Here is a 17,921-nt window from a genome sequence, read left to right on the forward strand (position 1 = left end):
ATATTTACTGAGTTTCAATTATCTGCTAGAGACAGTGCTAAATCATTAACGATAGAGTTCTTGCTCTAAAGGAGAGGGAGTCATACAGAGTAGAAGTTTCTATCATGGAAGGATGAGGTCTGGTAGAGATAATGGAGGCTCCCTGGACTTTGGAGGAAGGAGAGTTGGACAAGCTTTGCTCTATGAGCTGTGACTTTCCTGGTTTCAAGGGACAGAAACCTAACTTGAACTATAGAGTGGGAAGGATTGCCGTGAGACCAATGCACTGGAAGGACAGAGAATTGGCCAGGCCTTGGGAGTGATTGAAACCAGAGGCTAGAAAGTCATCATCAAGACAAGGCCATTGCGTGGGCTGTTCTCTGTGTCTGGAAAGCTCTTTCCTCCAATTTAGTTTATCTTTTGCTCATCGTTCATGTGATTCCAGTCACCTCCTCAGTGAAGCCTCCCCCTCCTACCACTCAACTCCCTGACTGGATCACACCCAGATTCCTGGCTGTTCCACTCAAGTGTTTGGGCAAATTAGAAAAAGGTGATCCCTTTGGCTAGACAGTGCCAGTATGTGAAAAACAGAGTGCCCCTTTTTCTAAGCAAACACAGCTTCTCACCAGGGTTCTTGGCTTGATGAGCAGAGTATAAGTGACATTTCAGCCTGCTTGGCCCCTTTGCTCATGCTGTTTTATGCAGTGCACAAATTGCACAACTGTATATAGCAACTGAGCCAGATTCCACATCTCTCAAAAAAAACTGCACTTTTTCATCTCACTACTTGTTAAAATGGTAGTTTTACTTTGCTTACATGATTATTTAAGGCAAGCCCCATGAAGGCAGCAACTGGGTACATTCTCGCACAATGTACAATGTCTAGAGCCCAGGACAGTGTCTGACATATTGAAGGCCCTGGATAAATAATAGTTGTTTCATGAATGAAATGAGTATGTAAGGAAATGAGTGTTTCTGACTATTTCTCTTAGACTAGCTTTTTCTATGAGGTGGGAGCCATGGTTGTTGGTAGCTATGAGCTCACAGCCACAGAAGGCTGCTTCTCCTTAATTCTAATTTTTAGAATTCCAGGAAAGGATATTTATTGGTCCAGCTGAGATCACATGCTCTCTGGGAGTGGGAGTCTCCCTGACTGGCAACCCCTAATAAAACTTAGTTGCATAAATGGTGGAGTAAACAGTTTCCCAATAGACAAAGGAGTCCTTCTCAGCCAAAGATGGGAGGGCTAAACAGAAACAACTCCAGATGTCCCCCAAACAGCCCACTTATGTCCACAGGCTGGCCACTTCTGTGTCTTCCTTTCCTCACCTGTGAAAGGAGAGAATGTGCTGAGCTGACCTCTGAGATTATCTAGCCCCAAGATTCCATTCCCTTTTGTTCCGGTTCTGGTTCTCCAGCAAAATTCTGTTCTAGTGCTGGAGGCAGTAAGTGGAAAAAGACATGACTGTGGGGAGCCTCAGTGAAGGAAGGCTTAATGGAGGTGAGCTTTAAGCTGTGGCATCAAGGTGGAGGAGGATTTGTATACCGAGAGCGGAAGGAGGGGAGATTTTGAGAGTGGGAGCCTGGCTTGGGGAAGTATATTAGGTTTTGGTGTTAAGCCATTTGTTTGTTAGAAGTCTCTCTCTCTCTCCCTCTCACTCACTCTCTCTCTCTCTCTCTCTCTCTCTCTCTCTCTCTCTCTCTTCTTTTCTTTTTCTTTTTTCTTTCTTTGCTGTAAATCTGTTTGTACGGGATAATACCTTAACTTGTCTATATTTTTCCCCTAACCAAGAACAGCAAGCCAATCATCCACAAGGATCTGAGGGAATGAGACACTGGAAAAGCAAGTTTTGATAAGGGCAAATTAATCAAAATAGGTCCTAAATGCAAACGTCTCTAGGGTATCTGAATTAGGCTGTTTCCGTTGGGGTCTATAATTTGTATGCGTGCTGGGGGTTTTGGAGGGTGGTAGTTTGTGCTCCAGTAGCACAAACTGAGAGCGCTTCAGGGAGGCAGGGAAGAAAGAAGCATCTCCATTTCATGATGCTAAAAGGACATGAGGCTCTTACACACCCAACTGGCCCTATACCCTTCCCTAGATCATTAAAATAGAATAATTTTGGCACTCGTCTATTCTCCTTCTGAGTCTTCAGGCTTCTTCTCTGTGGCTTTCTTCAAGGATGTTGCTCAAGCTCTTTTTAATCTTCAGCCTATTCATAAGATTAGGGAACAAAGAGTGAGGTTTGCCTTTACTTGCTGAGAATGGGCCTTGTCCCGAAAATGGGAGCAGTCTGTCCAGGAGGGCCACCCACCAGGAGCCATGGTCAGAGGCCCTGGGCACCTGGTACAGGAATCTGGAAAGGGAAGCAGAGGCTCCCAAAGAGGATGTGGGAGAATGGGAGCAAATGACGCACTTCTGATCCACGCACAATGGCAATCCTTTAAAGTCGCGTTGCCTGCAACTACACTCTGCTACTTAGGGACCTACTTTTACATATACCAACTTGTGGTCCTGTTTCCAGATCCTCTAATCTGCTTATCAAGGAAGAGAATAAAGGCCCATACCCTGATACTGGGGAAACTGTGTTTCATGTTGCCCCTAATGGGGGGCAGAGAGAACACAGGAGATTTGCCGTGGACTCCAAAGACTATGCTAGGTATCTACTGATGCTAGAAAAACAAGCACAGCTTTCACATTAAAGAATTTGGAGTCTGTGTTGGGGATGCGGGTAGCGGGTGGCCAAGCAGCCTTCTGTAAAATGTTATCAAAGAGGCAACATAGCACAGTGAGTAAAAATACCGATCTGAAGCTGGTCTGCTAGGATTTCATTCTCTGACTTCCACCACTTACTAGCTGTGTGTCTTTGAGAAAGTTACTTTACCTCTCTGTGCTTCAGTGTTTTCACCTATAAAGTGAGTTTTACAAAAATATCTACCTCTTGGGATTGTTGGGAGGATTAATGACTTAACATAAGTACTTGAAACAGTACCCTGGTACAAAGTGAGTGGTACATAAAATGTTTGCCAATATTTCTATTCCCCAATCTGTTATCTGTGGATTTGAAATGTTTCTCAAAGCTAAAGTTATAAAATGTGAATGGAGGTTCAGGAACCACTGAGGTTGTGGTGATGGTGCTTTGAAGTCAGAAAAAGTGCTTGTGAGATGGAAGAGTAAAGAATAAGAGATAAGTTGTTGTGGGGGCCCAAGGCTGGACTTGTAGGCTAAGATTAGCCTGTGGGATGGGGACAGGGCAGCTGGGAGGTCTGGGGCATTTCTGGGGCTTGAGGAGCTGCTTGAGGTCTCAGGTTGAGGGTGAGGGGATGCCATGATGAGATGAGAGAGATGGCAAAGGGAGACCGTGGGTGGGGGTACCCAAGTCTGGGTGTGGGTGGCTGCACAAGAAGCAGTTTTGACTAGACCCCTGTTTCGAACTGGAAGTGGGTAAAATTTGGAAAGAGATGAAATCTATTCTTGGCATTTTGTCTCCAAGAGCTCTTCTCCTCTCTTGCTTCATGTCCAGTACCTTCCCACTGCATTAAAATGCTGGCCCCCAAAGCCAAGCCTTCCTCCTCCCACTGCTCTACAGCCTGAAACTGTTCACTTCACCCACCAGCCCCATCATTTGAGTGCAGGCTCGGATGTCAACCAGACTCGGAAGGAAAGCTAACAAAGTGGAACTAATCTCTCACTAACAAAATTACTGATAGCCATGGATTGTTCCCCAAAGCCCCTGGCTTTTAAAAATGAAATACTTGCTAACTCAAATGTTTAATCTAGGAATTCTTAACTCAGGAGCCGGTGGGGTAGGCATGAGAGGGTTGCAGGCCTCTGATAATCATCATTGTGAATGATTATTAAAAGGGGTCTGTGACCCCTAAAATGTTAAGGGCCATTTGCTTTAACCTGTCTTGGCTGAGGCAGTATAACAAAGTAAAATGTAAGCATTCGGGTTAGTTGGAAATAAATATTTTTCAGTGGAGTAAGCTAGTGATTTGCATGTGTTTGTGTGCATGCCTGCAAATGAACATATGTGTGTGTCTCCAAATTTATTTCTTTTTCAATTTTGGAACCATAGATTTTTCTTCAATGCTTTGATTCATTGCATTTCTCCCACCAGCATAGCTCCTGTGGTAGATTCAGTTGGGGTTCAGATCTGAGTGTTGGGCAGAATGGGGTGGCTGAGGTGGCTGTAACTTGGTTGTAGGGTCTGGAATCTGCTTACTCATGGGTTTTTGACGTACTGCATGTTCTTCCCCCCTAGGACAGGAAGTTCTTACTTCCATAACACATTATCATCACCAAGGAAGTAAGCACATATTTTCCACAGCTCCCATCCTCCCTTCCCTACCCCATTTCCTATTGCTGTCTGCCTTCCCCATCCACTTCCCAGAATGCTTCACTTTGCCATAATGAGATGCTCAGCTGTCATGCAGCCACCAACAACCAGAGATGGATGGGGTCTCCTGTACTGCCCTGAGAGGGATCTTAGAAAGACACTGTATTCATGGTAGCAGGCTAGAGAAGGCAAGGAGAAATGAAGAGCCCGACCATACACAGATGCCATTATCCAAATAAAATGATTATTCTTTCGTCCAGCCCCTGCTAACTGGAGTAATTGAAGCAATGCTATATTTATGGAAAACACCATAAAGGTCATGCATTGTTTAGACTCAATTGGAAAATTGCACCTTCTGAGATCAAATTTAATGCAGCATCATTAGGACTTGATTAGCTCAATGCAGAATAAGGTGAAAATACTCAATTCAGAGAAGAACATGTGGTAATGAATGAATATATTTTTATTCAAATACTTTGTTAATTCCCTAGGCAGGTGTGATTTCCATAAAATAAAAGGTCCTGAGTAAAAAGGAAAAAAAGTCAGTTTAAGAATTCTATGGCTGTACTGGAATAAAATGTTAGCAAAAAGACTTACTAATGCTACCCTGATAGTGATGTGTTTAGAAATCTTAGAAGTTAGAAATAATTTACAAATAAAGGATATTTTCTCCATATCCAGGAGAGGCAAAAAAAAAATTGCTAAATGAAATTAAAATTGAAACACAGATGTCACATCTAAGTATAATTGGAAAATTCTTAGCTTTTCTGAGAGATTTCTAAGATGGCTTCTTTCTAAAGAAAGAAATCAGAATTTTTTAGAAAATTTAAAAGTATAAGGCTAGGTGCTATTGCTCATACCTGCAATCCCAGCACTTTGAGAGGCTTAAGGCAGGCAGATCACTCGAAGTCAGGAGTTAGAGACCAGCCTGACATACATGGTGAAACCCTGTCTCTACTAAAAATATAAAATTAGCCGGGCATGGTGGCACACGCATGTAGTCCCAGCTACAGGATGAGCCACGAGAATCACTTGAACCCAGGAGATGGAGATTACAGTGAGCCGAGATCATGCCACTGCACTCCAGCCTGGGTTCTCAGTGATATGTCAAAGTTGAGAATTTATAACATTCAGCAGAGCTTCATTAAACATGCTGAATAAATAATCTCATTTGCTGTGGGAATAAGGCCAAAGGGTAAAATAGGTAAGAATTTAGTAACCTGGAAGTAATCCTTCTGACCCATACTTTTCATTATATACATCTATAAAAGGAGTCTGAGTGGCTAGATGTTCATCCCTAGAAAGAGGCCTAGTTTCACTTTATTTATTTATTTATGTATTTATTTATTATTTATCTATTTGAGGCAGGGTCTCATTCTGTCACCCAGGCTGGAGTGCAGTGGTGTGATCTCAGCTCACTGCAGCCTCCACCCGTAGGGCTCAAGGGATCCTCCCACCTCAGCTGCCTGAGTGGCTAGGATTACAGGCAGCTGCCACCACACCCAGATAAATATGCATTTTTTTGTAGAGATAGGGTCTCCCTGTGTTGGCCCAGGTTGGTATCAAACTCTTGGGTGCAAGCGATCTGCCCACCTCGGCCTCCTAAAGTGCTGGGATTTCAGGCATGAGCCACCATGCCCAGCCTGGTTTCACTATCTTTTGAGAGCATGTTAACATCCATATTATTGTATTCTTATAAATAATCTCTGAGGTGTATAGGGGCATATATTAACCTGATTAAAAAGAGAAGGAACTGGCCAGACGTGGTGGCTCATGCCTGTAATCTCAGCACTTTGGGAGCTGAGGCAGGCAGATCACCTGAGGTCAGGAGTTCGAGACCAGTCTGGCCAACATGGCAAAACCCTGTCTCTACTGGAAACACAAAAATAGTCGGGTGTGGTGGCATGTACCTGTAATCCCAGCTACTTGGGAGGCTGAGGCAGGAGAATCACTTGAACCCAGGAGGCAGAGGCTGCAGTGAATGGAGATCCCACCACTGCACTCCAGCCTGGGTGACAGAGTGAGACTCCATCTTGAAAGAGAGAGAGAGAGAGAGAGAAAAGGAAGGAAGGAAGGAGAGAAGGAAAGAAGGAAGGAAGGAAGGAAAGAAGGAAGGAGGGAAGGAAGGAGAGAAGGAAGGAAGGGAGGGAGGGAGGGAAGGAGGGAAGGAAAGAAAGAAGGAAGGAAGGAAGGAAAAAAGGAAGGAAAGAAAGAAGGAAAGAAGGAAGGAAAGAAAGAAAACCAACAAGAAAGAAAGCAAGAAAGCAAGCAAGCAAGCAAGAAATGCCCAGCACAGGAATATTAAAAACAGGGAGTCTGGCTACTTAGGGGCACGTTCACTTATTAGCTGGGTAGCAAGTTATCAAAGCTCTTGAAGCTTCAGTTAACTTACCTGTAGATTGGGGATACTATTAGTTATTAGTACTCCACTGGGTTGTTGTGAGATTAAGTAGATTGGTTTACCAGTACAGTACTATCAGAGTAGTGCCTGTCACATAGGAAGCATTAAGAAAGAATCTGTTGTCACTTGGGACAGCAAATTCAGTTGGTCATATTTGGAGAAAGAAAACTATCCTGCCCTTTATGGATAAATTCTCCTTTTTGAGGGGATTTATTTTCATTTCCAAATCCTAGAAACCCACCTAGCCTGACTTTTTATTACTAAAGGAGTTCCGCCAACTCTCTCACTGTAATCTAAGGCCAAATTAATTCCTCCCTGTACTGTGTTCTTTCTTATTCTTTTTAAATCTTACCAGGGACACATTTATCTGTCTGTGCAGCCCCAACTTAATTTCAGTCTTGAGGACTATGCTATTTTTCCTTCTACTCCCAATCCCAACACACGCAGGAAAAGCATGCTACAGTGGGCTTAGCAGAATTTAGGGGAAAGCTTAACGTTTGATAGAAGAGCTCTGCTGTTTTTTTTTTTTTCTCTTACTAGACTTCTCCATATCACATTCTAATCTAGGCTTAGGGCATTTCAAAATATATCTGATTAAAATTAATATTGTACAACTAATAAAGTAGAAAAATTCCAATTAAATTAGGTATCATTAACATGAAGTAACTTGCTTCAATATTACCCTAAGGCACTAACTGGGTGAAATGAAATGGCATAAAGACTGCATCTCCAAATATCTCTACCCATCACAGTCCCAAGATATTCAATTATTAATTTTTTTCTCCAGGGATTCAAATATAAATGTACAGAAGTATAACATTATTATCTCAGTAAACCTCTCCATGGGGATCATGTTCTTTGGGGATACTACCAATGAGAAAAAAAAAGTAAAGTATTGAATTATATACTGAAAAAATCCTGAATGAAATTCATAAAAAAGAAGGCAACATTTCCACCATGAAGCAGACTTGGCATAGTAACTTTCAGATGGGGAGGGAGAGTAGTTTACCTATCTTTGGAATTTGAAGCTTTGATATTAGACAGTGTGGTACAGAGGATAGACCCAGACTAAGAGTTGGGAAACCTGAATTTAAGCACTGTTTTGTTATCAACTAGCCGAATGACTCAGATTAGACATTTAACTCCTTTGGACCTCAAGTCTCATATTTTTAAAACGAGGACATTGGATTTGATAATCACCAAGGTTCTTTTCCAGATCTAAAATTTCATGTATAGTAAACATTCATTTTAAAGGGTATGGTTAACCAGTGCCTACTACAATATTTGAAAGCATTGTACTAGGTGCTAGGCAAATAAAAAAATAACTATAACAAGTTTCCTGATCTCAAAGGTTTATATGTTATGGATTATTTAAATGACCAGCTAATATTTGCAGAGCATTATGTAGTCATTTTACTATACTTCATAAAATGTGGGGGCAGTGAGGCTCAGCCGACTAGGAATGAGCTTTGCCTTTTAATCGTTAGGCTGTAGCTGACTCATTATAAAGATCTGGGTAAATTGCCTCTAAGTCTGTTTTTTACTTGAAAATAATCATACTGACTCAACTGAAAGCAATGTTGAGAAATAACAGGTTGTACATTCCATAAATTTTTATGGACACCATGTACATGCCAGGCCAGTGTTGGGAGCTGGGACAAAGCAGCCAACCCATCCTTCATCTAGCTTAACTCTTATACACATTATTATAAAGTATGCTGCAAATAAATTAATACAGCAAATGGCTAGCTATAATCAATTGTGGGCTTATTGTAATTTAGAGGTGTCACGAAGGAAGCCCTTTTCTGTGCAAAATAACATGTGTCTCAGCCTTTGAAGTACAATGTAAACGGTTAAAAAAAAAAAACCCATAAATATTACACATACAAAAGATTTGAAACTTGTATAAGAAGACATATAATTTACTATTTCCTAGATGTAGATTAAGCTGAAACATAAATAGAAGAAAGAATGCAGAAGCAGCGTCCCTGCTCAGAGTAAGGGCGGACATTCTTACTGCTAGATCTGCCCAACGAGCAATCTGCTATCTCAAGAGTTCAGAGGTACCTATCCATCACTGTGGGGCCCCGCTGAGGCACTGTCGTGATAAAGGTGATCAATAAGGATGTTCTATGAGAGATTCTTGTCTTGAGAAGGAACCTGAAGTAAATAATAAATAACTTCAGGTACAGTTCTGAGATTCCATAAAGTGATTCATAAATGTTTGAATGATAAAAATATGATATAAATAAAATTATAAGGATGTAATTTATTAAAGAGAAATTAGAGATTAAGATGGAGGGAGCGTTTTAGCATGGGAGTGCTGTGGGACACAGAAACTGGTTTGTCTGAGCCCCTTCCAAATAGCATAACATCTGTGTCCTGATTTAAAATCTACATTTCAGAGCCTCGAAACCCAAAAGCCTTGGCTGTAGAAATCTAAAACCAAAAAGACCATGCGTTCTGTTACCTGTGATTTGTGGTGTCACCACTCTTTGAGGCTCCCAGATGGGGCAGGGCCTTGGGATATGGGGATGCCTTGTAGGTATGTTGTTGTTGGAGTTGGTGGTGGGGATGGGGATGGAGGCAGGGTAGGGTAGGGGTGGGTTGGGGTGGGGGGAATCCTCCGTTAATATCTCGAAATATTATTCTGTTGCCATAACGCAGCATGTTAAGTTAGTTTCAAGTATTGAAAAACCAGGGCAGAACTCATGGAAATGGTGCAAATTCTTGACTTAGGGTCAGAAGAATTCACCAAAATTAACGTCTCTCTGTGCCAAATAACAGCCAGTTTTCAATTTCTGGACGGCCTCTCCGCGTGAGTGACAGGTTTTCTTAGATGCCGCGGGGGGTCTTTCGCGGGCTGGTGGCCTGCCCCCTGGACTCGTCCATGTGTCAGGCTGAGTCCGCAGCTTAGAGCGCGGCCCTGTATTTCTGTCTGATGTCTGGGGCATACAGATATGTGTGACGGACAACGCTCGTGGCATTCGAAGCCTCTTTAACAGACGTTTGTGACGAGAGGAAAGAAGTGTGCGAACTCTGGGAAACAAGTGTGCGGACTCTGGAAAAGAAGTGGATTTCGAAAGTGGGGAGGGGATGGATCTTCGTAGGAGAAATGGAAATTTGCTGCTCACCAGAGGGTTTGCTGGAAATGAAAACGCGGCAATTCTTAATCCAGTTTCCTGCAGTAGGAAACAGCGGGCAAGGGAAGTCCCAGTTCAAGTTCGGAGCGAAGTGGGCTCCTGCAAGGAGCCGCCCGGAGGCGTGGGACAAGTGGCGGGAGACCCGGCCGCGTCGCGCCGGGCGCTAGGGACGGACGCACTTCCCTACTTCCAGCAGCGGGTACGAGCCGCCCCAACTGCGCTGCCCTGCTCGATTCTTTGGGAAACACTTCGCGAGCTTTGTTTCAGACGCCGACCCATCTTTCTTGGTGGGTCTGCAGCTCCACCAATCACGCCCGCCACTGGGCGGGGTTTCAGGGTCAAGGTGGACCAATTTCCAGCATCGCCCCTACACGCGCTCTCGGACCCCTGGGGGTGACTGACAGCAGCCGGGCCCAACCCGCTGCTCCGGAGCGTGGCCTCCGCCTGGGGCGTTACGAAGACAAGGCCCCAGGACCAATCGTATTGGCCCGTGGGGGGCGGGGCCTCGCTGCCAGCTCCAGACCAGCGCTACCAGCACTCCTTTTGTCATATGAGAGACGCGGCGGGGCGGCCCCTCAGCCGCGGTTTAGCCAATGGAGAAGGCGAGATGGGCGGGCTGGGAGTGCCTGGCGGCGGGTCGTCAGCTCCGAGCCGAGGTGCAGTGAGCTGGTCGGGGGACCGCGAGGCGAGCGCGGAATCCTGGGCGGCGAGCGGGGTGTGAGCTGCCTGAAAATGCACTCGGATGCCGCCGCTGTCAGTGAGTAGCTGAGAGCCAGCCAGCGGGCCGGGGCTGGGCGGCTACCAGCACTAGCCACTCGGCTCCCGCAGTCCCCGCCCCATGCCTCCGGTCCCGAAACGCGCCGGGACCCCTTGCCCGGGAGCCACCCCTTCCCCTCCCGGGGCCGGGGCGGGCGGTGACGCTGCGGGCGGGCGGGCGGGCGGCGTGGGGCGGGGGCGGGCGTAGGGGGAAGGGGCCGGCCTGCGGGGAGGGCGGAGGTGGGGGGGGACTGGCTCTGTTTCAGTGTTGGGGGAAGGGAGGGCTGGACTTGCGATGAAGGGCCGAGACCCGAGTGTCCGGGGTGAATGGAGGTGGAGGCGGCGTTGGGCTCTAGCGGGCAGGGCCGGGAGGGTGGCACTGGCGAGGAGAGGGAGGGAGCGAGCGAGCGGGGATTCCAAAGGCCTGAGCGGTGCGGGCGGCTCCGTGAGAAAGGCGGGCGAGTGAGAGGGGGGCGCGGGGGCGGGGACAATTGGAAGAAGGGCTGGTTGGCGGGGGTGGGGGGAACAATGGGTTGGGGGAATGGGGGCAGCCACAGAGCGGGGCTGGAGGGCGGGCGAGGGGATGAGGGCTGATGTAACGGGAGAGCGAGGTGGTGGGAGGGACTGGGGTGTAATGGTAGTTGGGGAGTCCGGCGAGGCGGGAGGGGCGTTGGAAGGGCGGTGGGTAGCGGAGAGTGGTGGTAGGGGAAGATATTGAGGTAATGGGATGGGGCAAGTGTACAACGGTAGGGCGATTGGGAGGAAGAGGAGAAAAAGGTGGGGAGGATTTAGGGTGGCAGAGTGGGGGCAGGGGCAGAGAAATAAAGTGGGGGTGAGGAGCTAGTCGGGGAGGAAGAGGAGGTGGGGCGGAGTTGGCCAGGAGGATTGTCATGTCCAGATTCGGTCCGGAGCCGGGCTAAGGGGGTGTCAGACTGTGCTTAGGGGAGGTGCTTCCTCTCCCCGTCGAGGCAGGGTCCCTTGAGGGGGGATTCCAAGCTTCTGGGTGCGGAGAGAGGAGGGGGCGGTGCTGAGGTGGAGGGGACGAGGTAAGTGCCCCAAGGTTGGAACTGGCCGCGGTTCCCCCGGGGCGGCGGGAAGCGAGGTCGGCGCTGGCGCGGGCTCCGGCTGCGAGACTAGGAGGCGGGGCAGGGGTGCGGGCTGCGGGTTTTCCGCCGCAGGAGCCGGAGGGGTCGGGCCCTGAAGGCCAGGTCCGGGGCTTGGCGCGGGGGAGATGTCTGGGTCCCTGGCAGTCCGTGGGTTTGGTAGTCTGTGACGCAGTTGTCTAATTTCTGGCTATTAGGTGTGGGGGTTGGTACCATGGAACCCGCTTCCCTGGAGGGATGGCTGGGCCCTAGGCCGCGCGCCACGCCCTGGGGGCGCGACTTCTCCCAGGCGTGCTGGGAGGGCGCTTGAGGGGTTTCCTTTAGGGTTTGTCTCCAGTCAACGGGTGTGAAGGGGAAATGCGGTTCCGCGGAATTCTGGGACTTGTAGTCGCGGCCGCGCCGGACCGCGGTTGGGTTGGGTGCACGTGGGTAACTGTGGAAACGAGTCCCGGCCTGCAGCGCGCCCTCGGAGCCTCCCTGCTCGGCGAACTTGTGCTTTATTACCTGGCCAGCCCCTGCGCGCTCTCGGGAGGCGGTTGAGTTCCCAGAGACGGAGCGGCTCCCCAGCCCGTCTCCCTTGCGAGAGGGAGAGCCCAAGCCAGGCGCAGCCCTCTCAGGCTTGGGTTCTTGATCCCCAAGTGAATTTCCCCCTGCATTTTGTTGGCCTCGCTCGTGGAATAAATGCTTGGTCTTGAACCATCATGCGCACAGGTTGTGGGAAAACATTCAAGAAGCAATACAATGTAAAGCAACCTTTAGAATAGTGTATTATGGCATCCAGTGTATGTAAGCACTGGGTTCAAACATTGCCTTACATAAATCTGAGAACACAGTGGAGGTACATGTAACCCTCGTAAAGATAATGTAGACTGTGTGTTGGTATTTCTTGGAGTGTTTGAAAAAATAACCCACTTGAAATGAATGATGGAGGTGGCTTAATGGAATTTAGGGTGGCAATATGAAGGTGAGCAAAGGTGATATGTGATGTCTTCAATTTTCGAAGAAGCTTGGAAAGCAAATGAGAATAGAAGAAAACTGTAAGAAGTGGAGAACCGTAAGACTTTTTTTTTGTTTGCTTGCTTTGTTTTTAGCTGCAGGCTGCAATTCCTTCTCTCCTTAATATTAGAAACCTTCCTCTCTGTAGGTAGACTCCCTAAACATCACATCCTTCACCAGTTCCCTTTACTGTTTACAGGGAAGGCACTCCAGAATCTGTCATGTAGAAGGCTAAGATTTAATGCAGAGATGATAGATTTTTGTATGTAAAATATAAGGTATTATGAAACTATTGGCAACATGGTCATTAGAAGAATATTGTAATTTTTCTGATGATAAAAATATTACCAAGAAGTCCTAAAGTTTGTAAACCTTTTGGTGTGATTACAAATATACTGAACTTGGATACTTGGTTGTTTGATGGTTCTTTTCATGATGAGTGAAAAATTGGGCAGTGTGTGGTGTTCTTGTGGAGATCATTTATATCTATCTGTCGTATTTTACATAATCGTGTGGTGAAATATCCAGGAAACTCTTGGTAATATATAAATATGTACAAAAATATGCATTTAACTCTGGAATTTTTTCTTGCAGAGGGTAAAGTGATGAGATTGAAAAACATGCAAGAGCTATAATTGTCTTCAAAATGGTGTTTTTAAAGAAAATATGAAGCTAGTCATAGCTTTCTTTTTTTCTTTTGTTCTGTTACATCCCAAAGAGCAGGTGCTTTTTATACACATACAGCCCACCTCCATCCATTCCCCAAAGCCCTAGGCTCCTACACAGTATCACTGTACACTTTCTGCTCTGGTTTTTAGGTTCCTTTTTGATTTTTGGCCCTTGGGGAGGTCCTTTATTTTCTTGTGAACCTAGCTGTTCATTTAAACAGATGGTTCTTACACGTTACCTAGAATTTTTTACTGTTTTATATTAAGAAGAATTTTTAGGTAATCTTGTCTGTCACATTGCCGGAAAAGAAGGCCTGCCTCATTTTCTCTATCTTAGTGGACTTCTATTCATTTACTCTCTTCTTCCTCTGTTCTTAACCTCTATGTACCCCTACTGACACTTAATCATATTTTTTCAAACTTTATCATTATCTCGTTTTCTGTTTTTATGTTAAGTTGCTCCCAGCAGCTCTTCTTGGCTTACTACCTTCTTCCTGGCTACCTGTTTACATTATTATCTCAGTCATCATCATCTGCTAATTATAACTAATAATATCTAATAACCCTGCTAACTCAGCAGTATAAAGATCAACCTGTGAGAAACTGACCTCATGATGATCTCTTGTTGTATCAGTTAGGATGCCTTTGCCAATACAATGCTCAAATTAATGGCTTAAATAATAGGGCTTATTATCGTTCCGTAGCAAGAAACCTAGAAGTAGTTGGTTCTAAAGCTGGTGCAGTGGCTTAATAATGTCATTAATGATCTAGGCTCTTTGCATCTTTTTCTTCTTCTAAGTGTTTTAGCTTTTATTCCTCAGGCTCATTTGCCTCATGTTTGCTGTATGGTTGCTTTAGCACCAGACATCATGCCTGGATTGGAAAGCAGGGAAGGTGCATATTTCCTTATAACTCCCTGTTAACGGAGAAGTCTTTTGCAGAAACTCACTTTGGAGAGTTTCATTTCAGTGTCATTGGATCGAACTGATCTCATGCCACTGCTAGCTGTGAGGGAGGCTGAGGCAGTGAATGTCTGGCATTTTCCAGCATCTCTTGTAAGATATGGCCTTTCATAGGGTGGAAGAAGGGTGAGAAGAATGCGCTGGGTTGGCAGCTTGCAGGTTATATCTCTGAACCAGCTACTTCGGCCAGCTGTCTCTGGCTTGGTCTCAACCTTTATGTTGATTTAATTTCTGCCTTATTCTAAAAGAATTAGGGGTGACTTGCTAAATATAGATAAAATCCTGTCAAGAGAAGGAAAATTTATATATAGACTTATAAGGTACACAGAAACACTTGCCATGTGTTAGAAATATTTGGCACTGAGCTTCTTAATAGTCAAAGAAGAGAACAAAACTAATAAATTTTATTCATTTGGTAAATGAAACTGCAGTAATTTTAATAACCCACACTGAAATCCTGGACATTTCTTATCCTCTTCTTCCCTGGTCAGTGGCAAGGAGAGAATGCATCTCTTCCCATGCCCAGCCTCTCTTTCCCATACCTATTGCCATGGCCTTATGTCTGAGACAGCCTTTCTTACAGTGTTACAATAACCAGCAATACATTTTTCTCCCTTTTTTTTTTTTTTTTTAGAGGTGGGGTCTTGGACTGGACTCGAACTCTGGGCTCCAGGGGTCCTTCCACCTCAGTCTCTGAGTTGCTGAGACCGTAGGTGCACACCACTGTACCCGGCTCCAGCTGCCCTCAGTGCTGCTGTTTTAGAATTTTTCTTTGCTGTGCTCCCTCTCTGGCAGACTCTCTCCTTCCATGGAATCTCTGAAGCAGTGCTTCCTTCTGTTACTCAGTTTTGTGTTACATAACAATAGCTGCTTGTTTACTTTTATTTATCCTCCCCAATTAGATTATTACCTTTTTGAGATCTGGGACCATGTCTTACCTAGTATCCACTTTAGCATCTAGCATGATGCCTTGCATAGGTCCCCAAATATGTATTGAATTGAACTTGAATGATCAACTGTTGAATAACTTGTGCATTATCTAGGAAAAGTAATTCTTCCTGCTGCTGTTGTCTTTCATTATCTTTAGATTTTTCTTTAAGGAACACAAGCTTTCACCTATTCATTCTTTGCATTTTTTAGACAAAGTCAGTTGTATGCAAACTAATGTTTCTTTTTCAAATATATGCAAGTATCAGTTTTAGAGAATGTGGCATGGAGAAATTCTCAAGGAGAGAGTAAAATGCTAGTAATGTGCTGAGGGAACAGAAGGAGCGTTTGTGAATGTGCACACATCCATTTCTGGTCTCTCGTGTCAGCATCCTACCTGCAGAAGGTTAAGGCAGCATTAACAGGTCTGATGTTAAGGGGCCTAGAGTGTTTGTCCTTTTCCCTTCTTTTTATTTTATATCCATATTCTGGTCCTAAGGATTTATTTCTTAAGTTAACAATATAGTGAGATCGCTGAAAGTCTTTCTTTATTTAAACTGTAAGTTGAAGTTCAGATTTACACAGTAAAATTTTCTTTGATGAATCATAAATGCTGGTAAGTTTTTATAGTTAGTCAACTTCAATTGGTGTTAATTCTTCTCATAGCTTGCTTTTTTTCTTTTGAAATTTACATTAGGAAAAGTACTTCTTGAGAAGTATTCTAAGCAGAACATGTATTTAAAAATGTGTTTTAAGAAGAAAAACACTGAAATACATTTTAAATAGAATTAGGTATTTTAACAATCATTGTATGACAGTTTTAGATGTAGCAAAGTATTTGCTACTTTAGGTTTGAATTGCTTTTAATCAGAAAATGCTGTTAATGAGTTATGTTCAATCTAGGAAGATAGGCTTGTCGCTTATAACTAATGTACTGAATAAAACACTAGATATAAAAAAGACCCTAGCCCTCTTCAAATAGCATTACCTGTGGTATCATTTATTCTAGTTCTGCCTTCGAGGATTTTTTTTTCCTTGTGAAGTTTTTTGCTGGCCTGTATCAGTAGATTTGCAGAGATGGGGAGTAATCCATTTGTATCTGTAATGGACACGGTCAGTCTTGTGGGACCCTGACTCTTCGTCTAGTTGAAGAATTCTTACCCTAGCAGACAGATCTTCTCAGACACACTCACCTGAGACTGTGAACCTGAGGCTGGAGGCAAGGAAAGAAGAGTAGCCCATGTGACCATTTTCTGGAGGGATGCACAGTGGTGGCTGCCGTGCTGCTTCTAGAGGCAAGGTCTAGTTGTGGCTGTAATCATGATGCAGTCTGCTGTGTGCCCTTATGACCAGGGGGAGATTCTGCAAACTGTGTAATAGCACTCCCCCTTTTTTATAAATCCTTTTTTGTTTAAATTAGCTAGAATTAGTTTCTGATGCCCTCCACTAAGAATTCTGATACTTCAGCATCCAGACTTGTCACTGTTACTGGTCAGATATGTGGTTGAAGCCCTTGTGAAGAGCAGTGATGTATTTTTTTCATCCTGGCTGCCTGTACATTCTGGTCAGAGGTGACCCAGAGGACCGGAGGAGGACACAGTCGATACCAGCTGTGGGTGTGGGAACTGTGTTTGCTGGTGGTCAGGCAGGACTCCGAACCACACACTGGGTCTCATCATGTGCCACTCTACTGCTGCTTTTTCCTAATTCTTTGTCCCCCAAAAGTTGAGATGCCTAGGAGCTAATACGTAACTCCTCGTGCAATTTTTTTTTTTTTTTTTTGGCTCTATGGGAATATTAGCTACAGAAATATGTGTGTGCGTGTGTGTGTGTGTTTTAGTGGAATGTTTATTTTGTTTAGCCAAAAATTACATCTGATGTACCAAATACCTTTTTAGTCAACGTTATTTAGGTATAATTTTATGTATTATAAAATTGTACTCATTTTAAGTGTTTGGTGAATTTACTAACGATATAGAACATTTCATTACCCCAAAAGTTCCCTTGGACCCCCTTGTAGTCAGTGCTTCTCTCCCTGCCCCACTACCATAATTGTTGGCTTTTAGTCATCTTAGGCCTCCTCCATATTAGTTGATGAATTGTCACTTTGCTGTTCCTGAGGATATTACAGTATAATAAAGGCATGATAAATCTCTCATTTTTACTGAACTATGAAATCCAAAGGAAAACTATCAGTGCTGTATAAATTATCAATCTGATAAATAATACTTTGCCGCATGGAAGTGTCTTGAGTTAGATGACTTGTTCTGGTGAGCGGCTTTCCAGTGGATGGCTTTTCTGGCTTCTCTGTGGCCTGTAGACATGCAGGGCTCGGGTTTTCTCCATGGATGGGATGATGTCTTTTAATTGTTATTTAGGTCATGTTGGGAGGCAGGAAAGCCAAAATGGCTGGATTCAAATCCTTGCTGTGTCATCTCCTAGCTGAGGGACTGGAGGAGAGTTACCCAGCTGCTCTGTGTGGGCTTCAGAGCCCTCACACCTAAAAATTACCTGTTGAAGGCTGTGGAGTTGTTCAGTCGCCAAGTGTTTATTGGGTACCTACTAGGTACCTGCTCTTCATCTTTCATGAAGTTTTCATTCTGGTGTAGGGGAGGGGGCAGATAATAACAAGTAAATTGTGTAGTATGT

The 17,921-nt window shown here is 44.7% G+C and overlaps 1 protein-coding gene across 8 annotated transcripts in view; it reads left to right on the forward strand.

The window, feature by feature from the left end:
* Positions 1–1,407: 1,407 nt before the first annotated feature.
* DCUN1D4 (defective in cullin neddylation 1 domain containing 4) overlaps positions 1,408–17,921 on the forward strand; it is an 82,192-nt gene continuing 65,678 nt past the window's right edge. For 3 of the 8 annotated variants that reach the window (XR_007725713.1, XR_007725712.1, XM_050790618.1), the window contains exon 1: positions 10,848–11,074. Coding sequence is in view for 4 of the 8 variants with exons in the window: in XM_050790618.1 (XP_050646575.1) it covers positions 10,912–11,074 (163 nt within the window). In the remaining 4 variants the exon portion in view is untranslated. Of the gene's footprint in view, positions 1,481–10,399; positions 10,618–10,847; positions 11,075–11,606; positions 11,663–12,142; positions 12,774–17,921 lie in introns of those variants that run through there. The other 5 variants (XM_050790619.1, XM_050790624.1, XM_050790620.1 and 2 more) reach the window with 5 other exon arrangements.

This window comes from Macaca thibetana, chromosome 5 (genome assembly GCF_024542745.1).
Source record: "Macaca thibetana thibetana isolate TM-01 chromosome 5, ASM2454274v1, whole genome shotgun sequence".
Lineage (NCBI taxonomy): Eukaryota > Metazoa > Chordata > Mammalia > Primates > Cercopithecidae > Macaca > Macaca thibetana.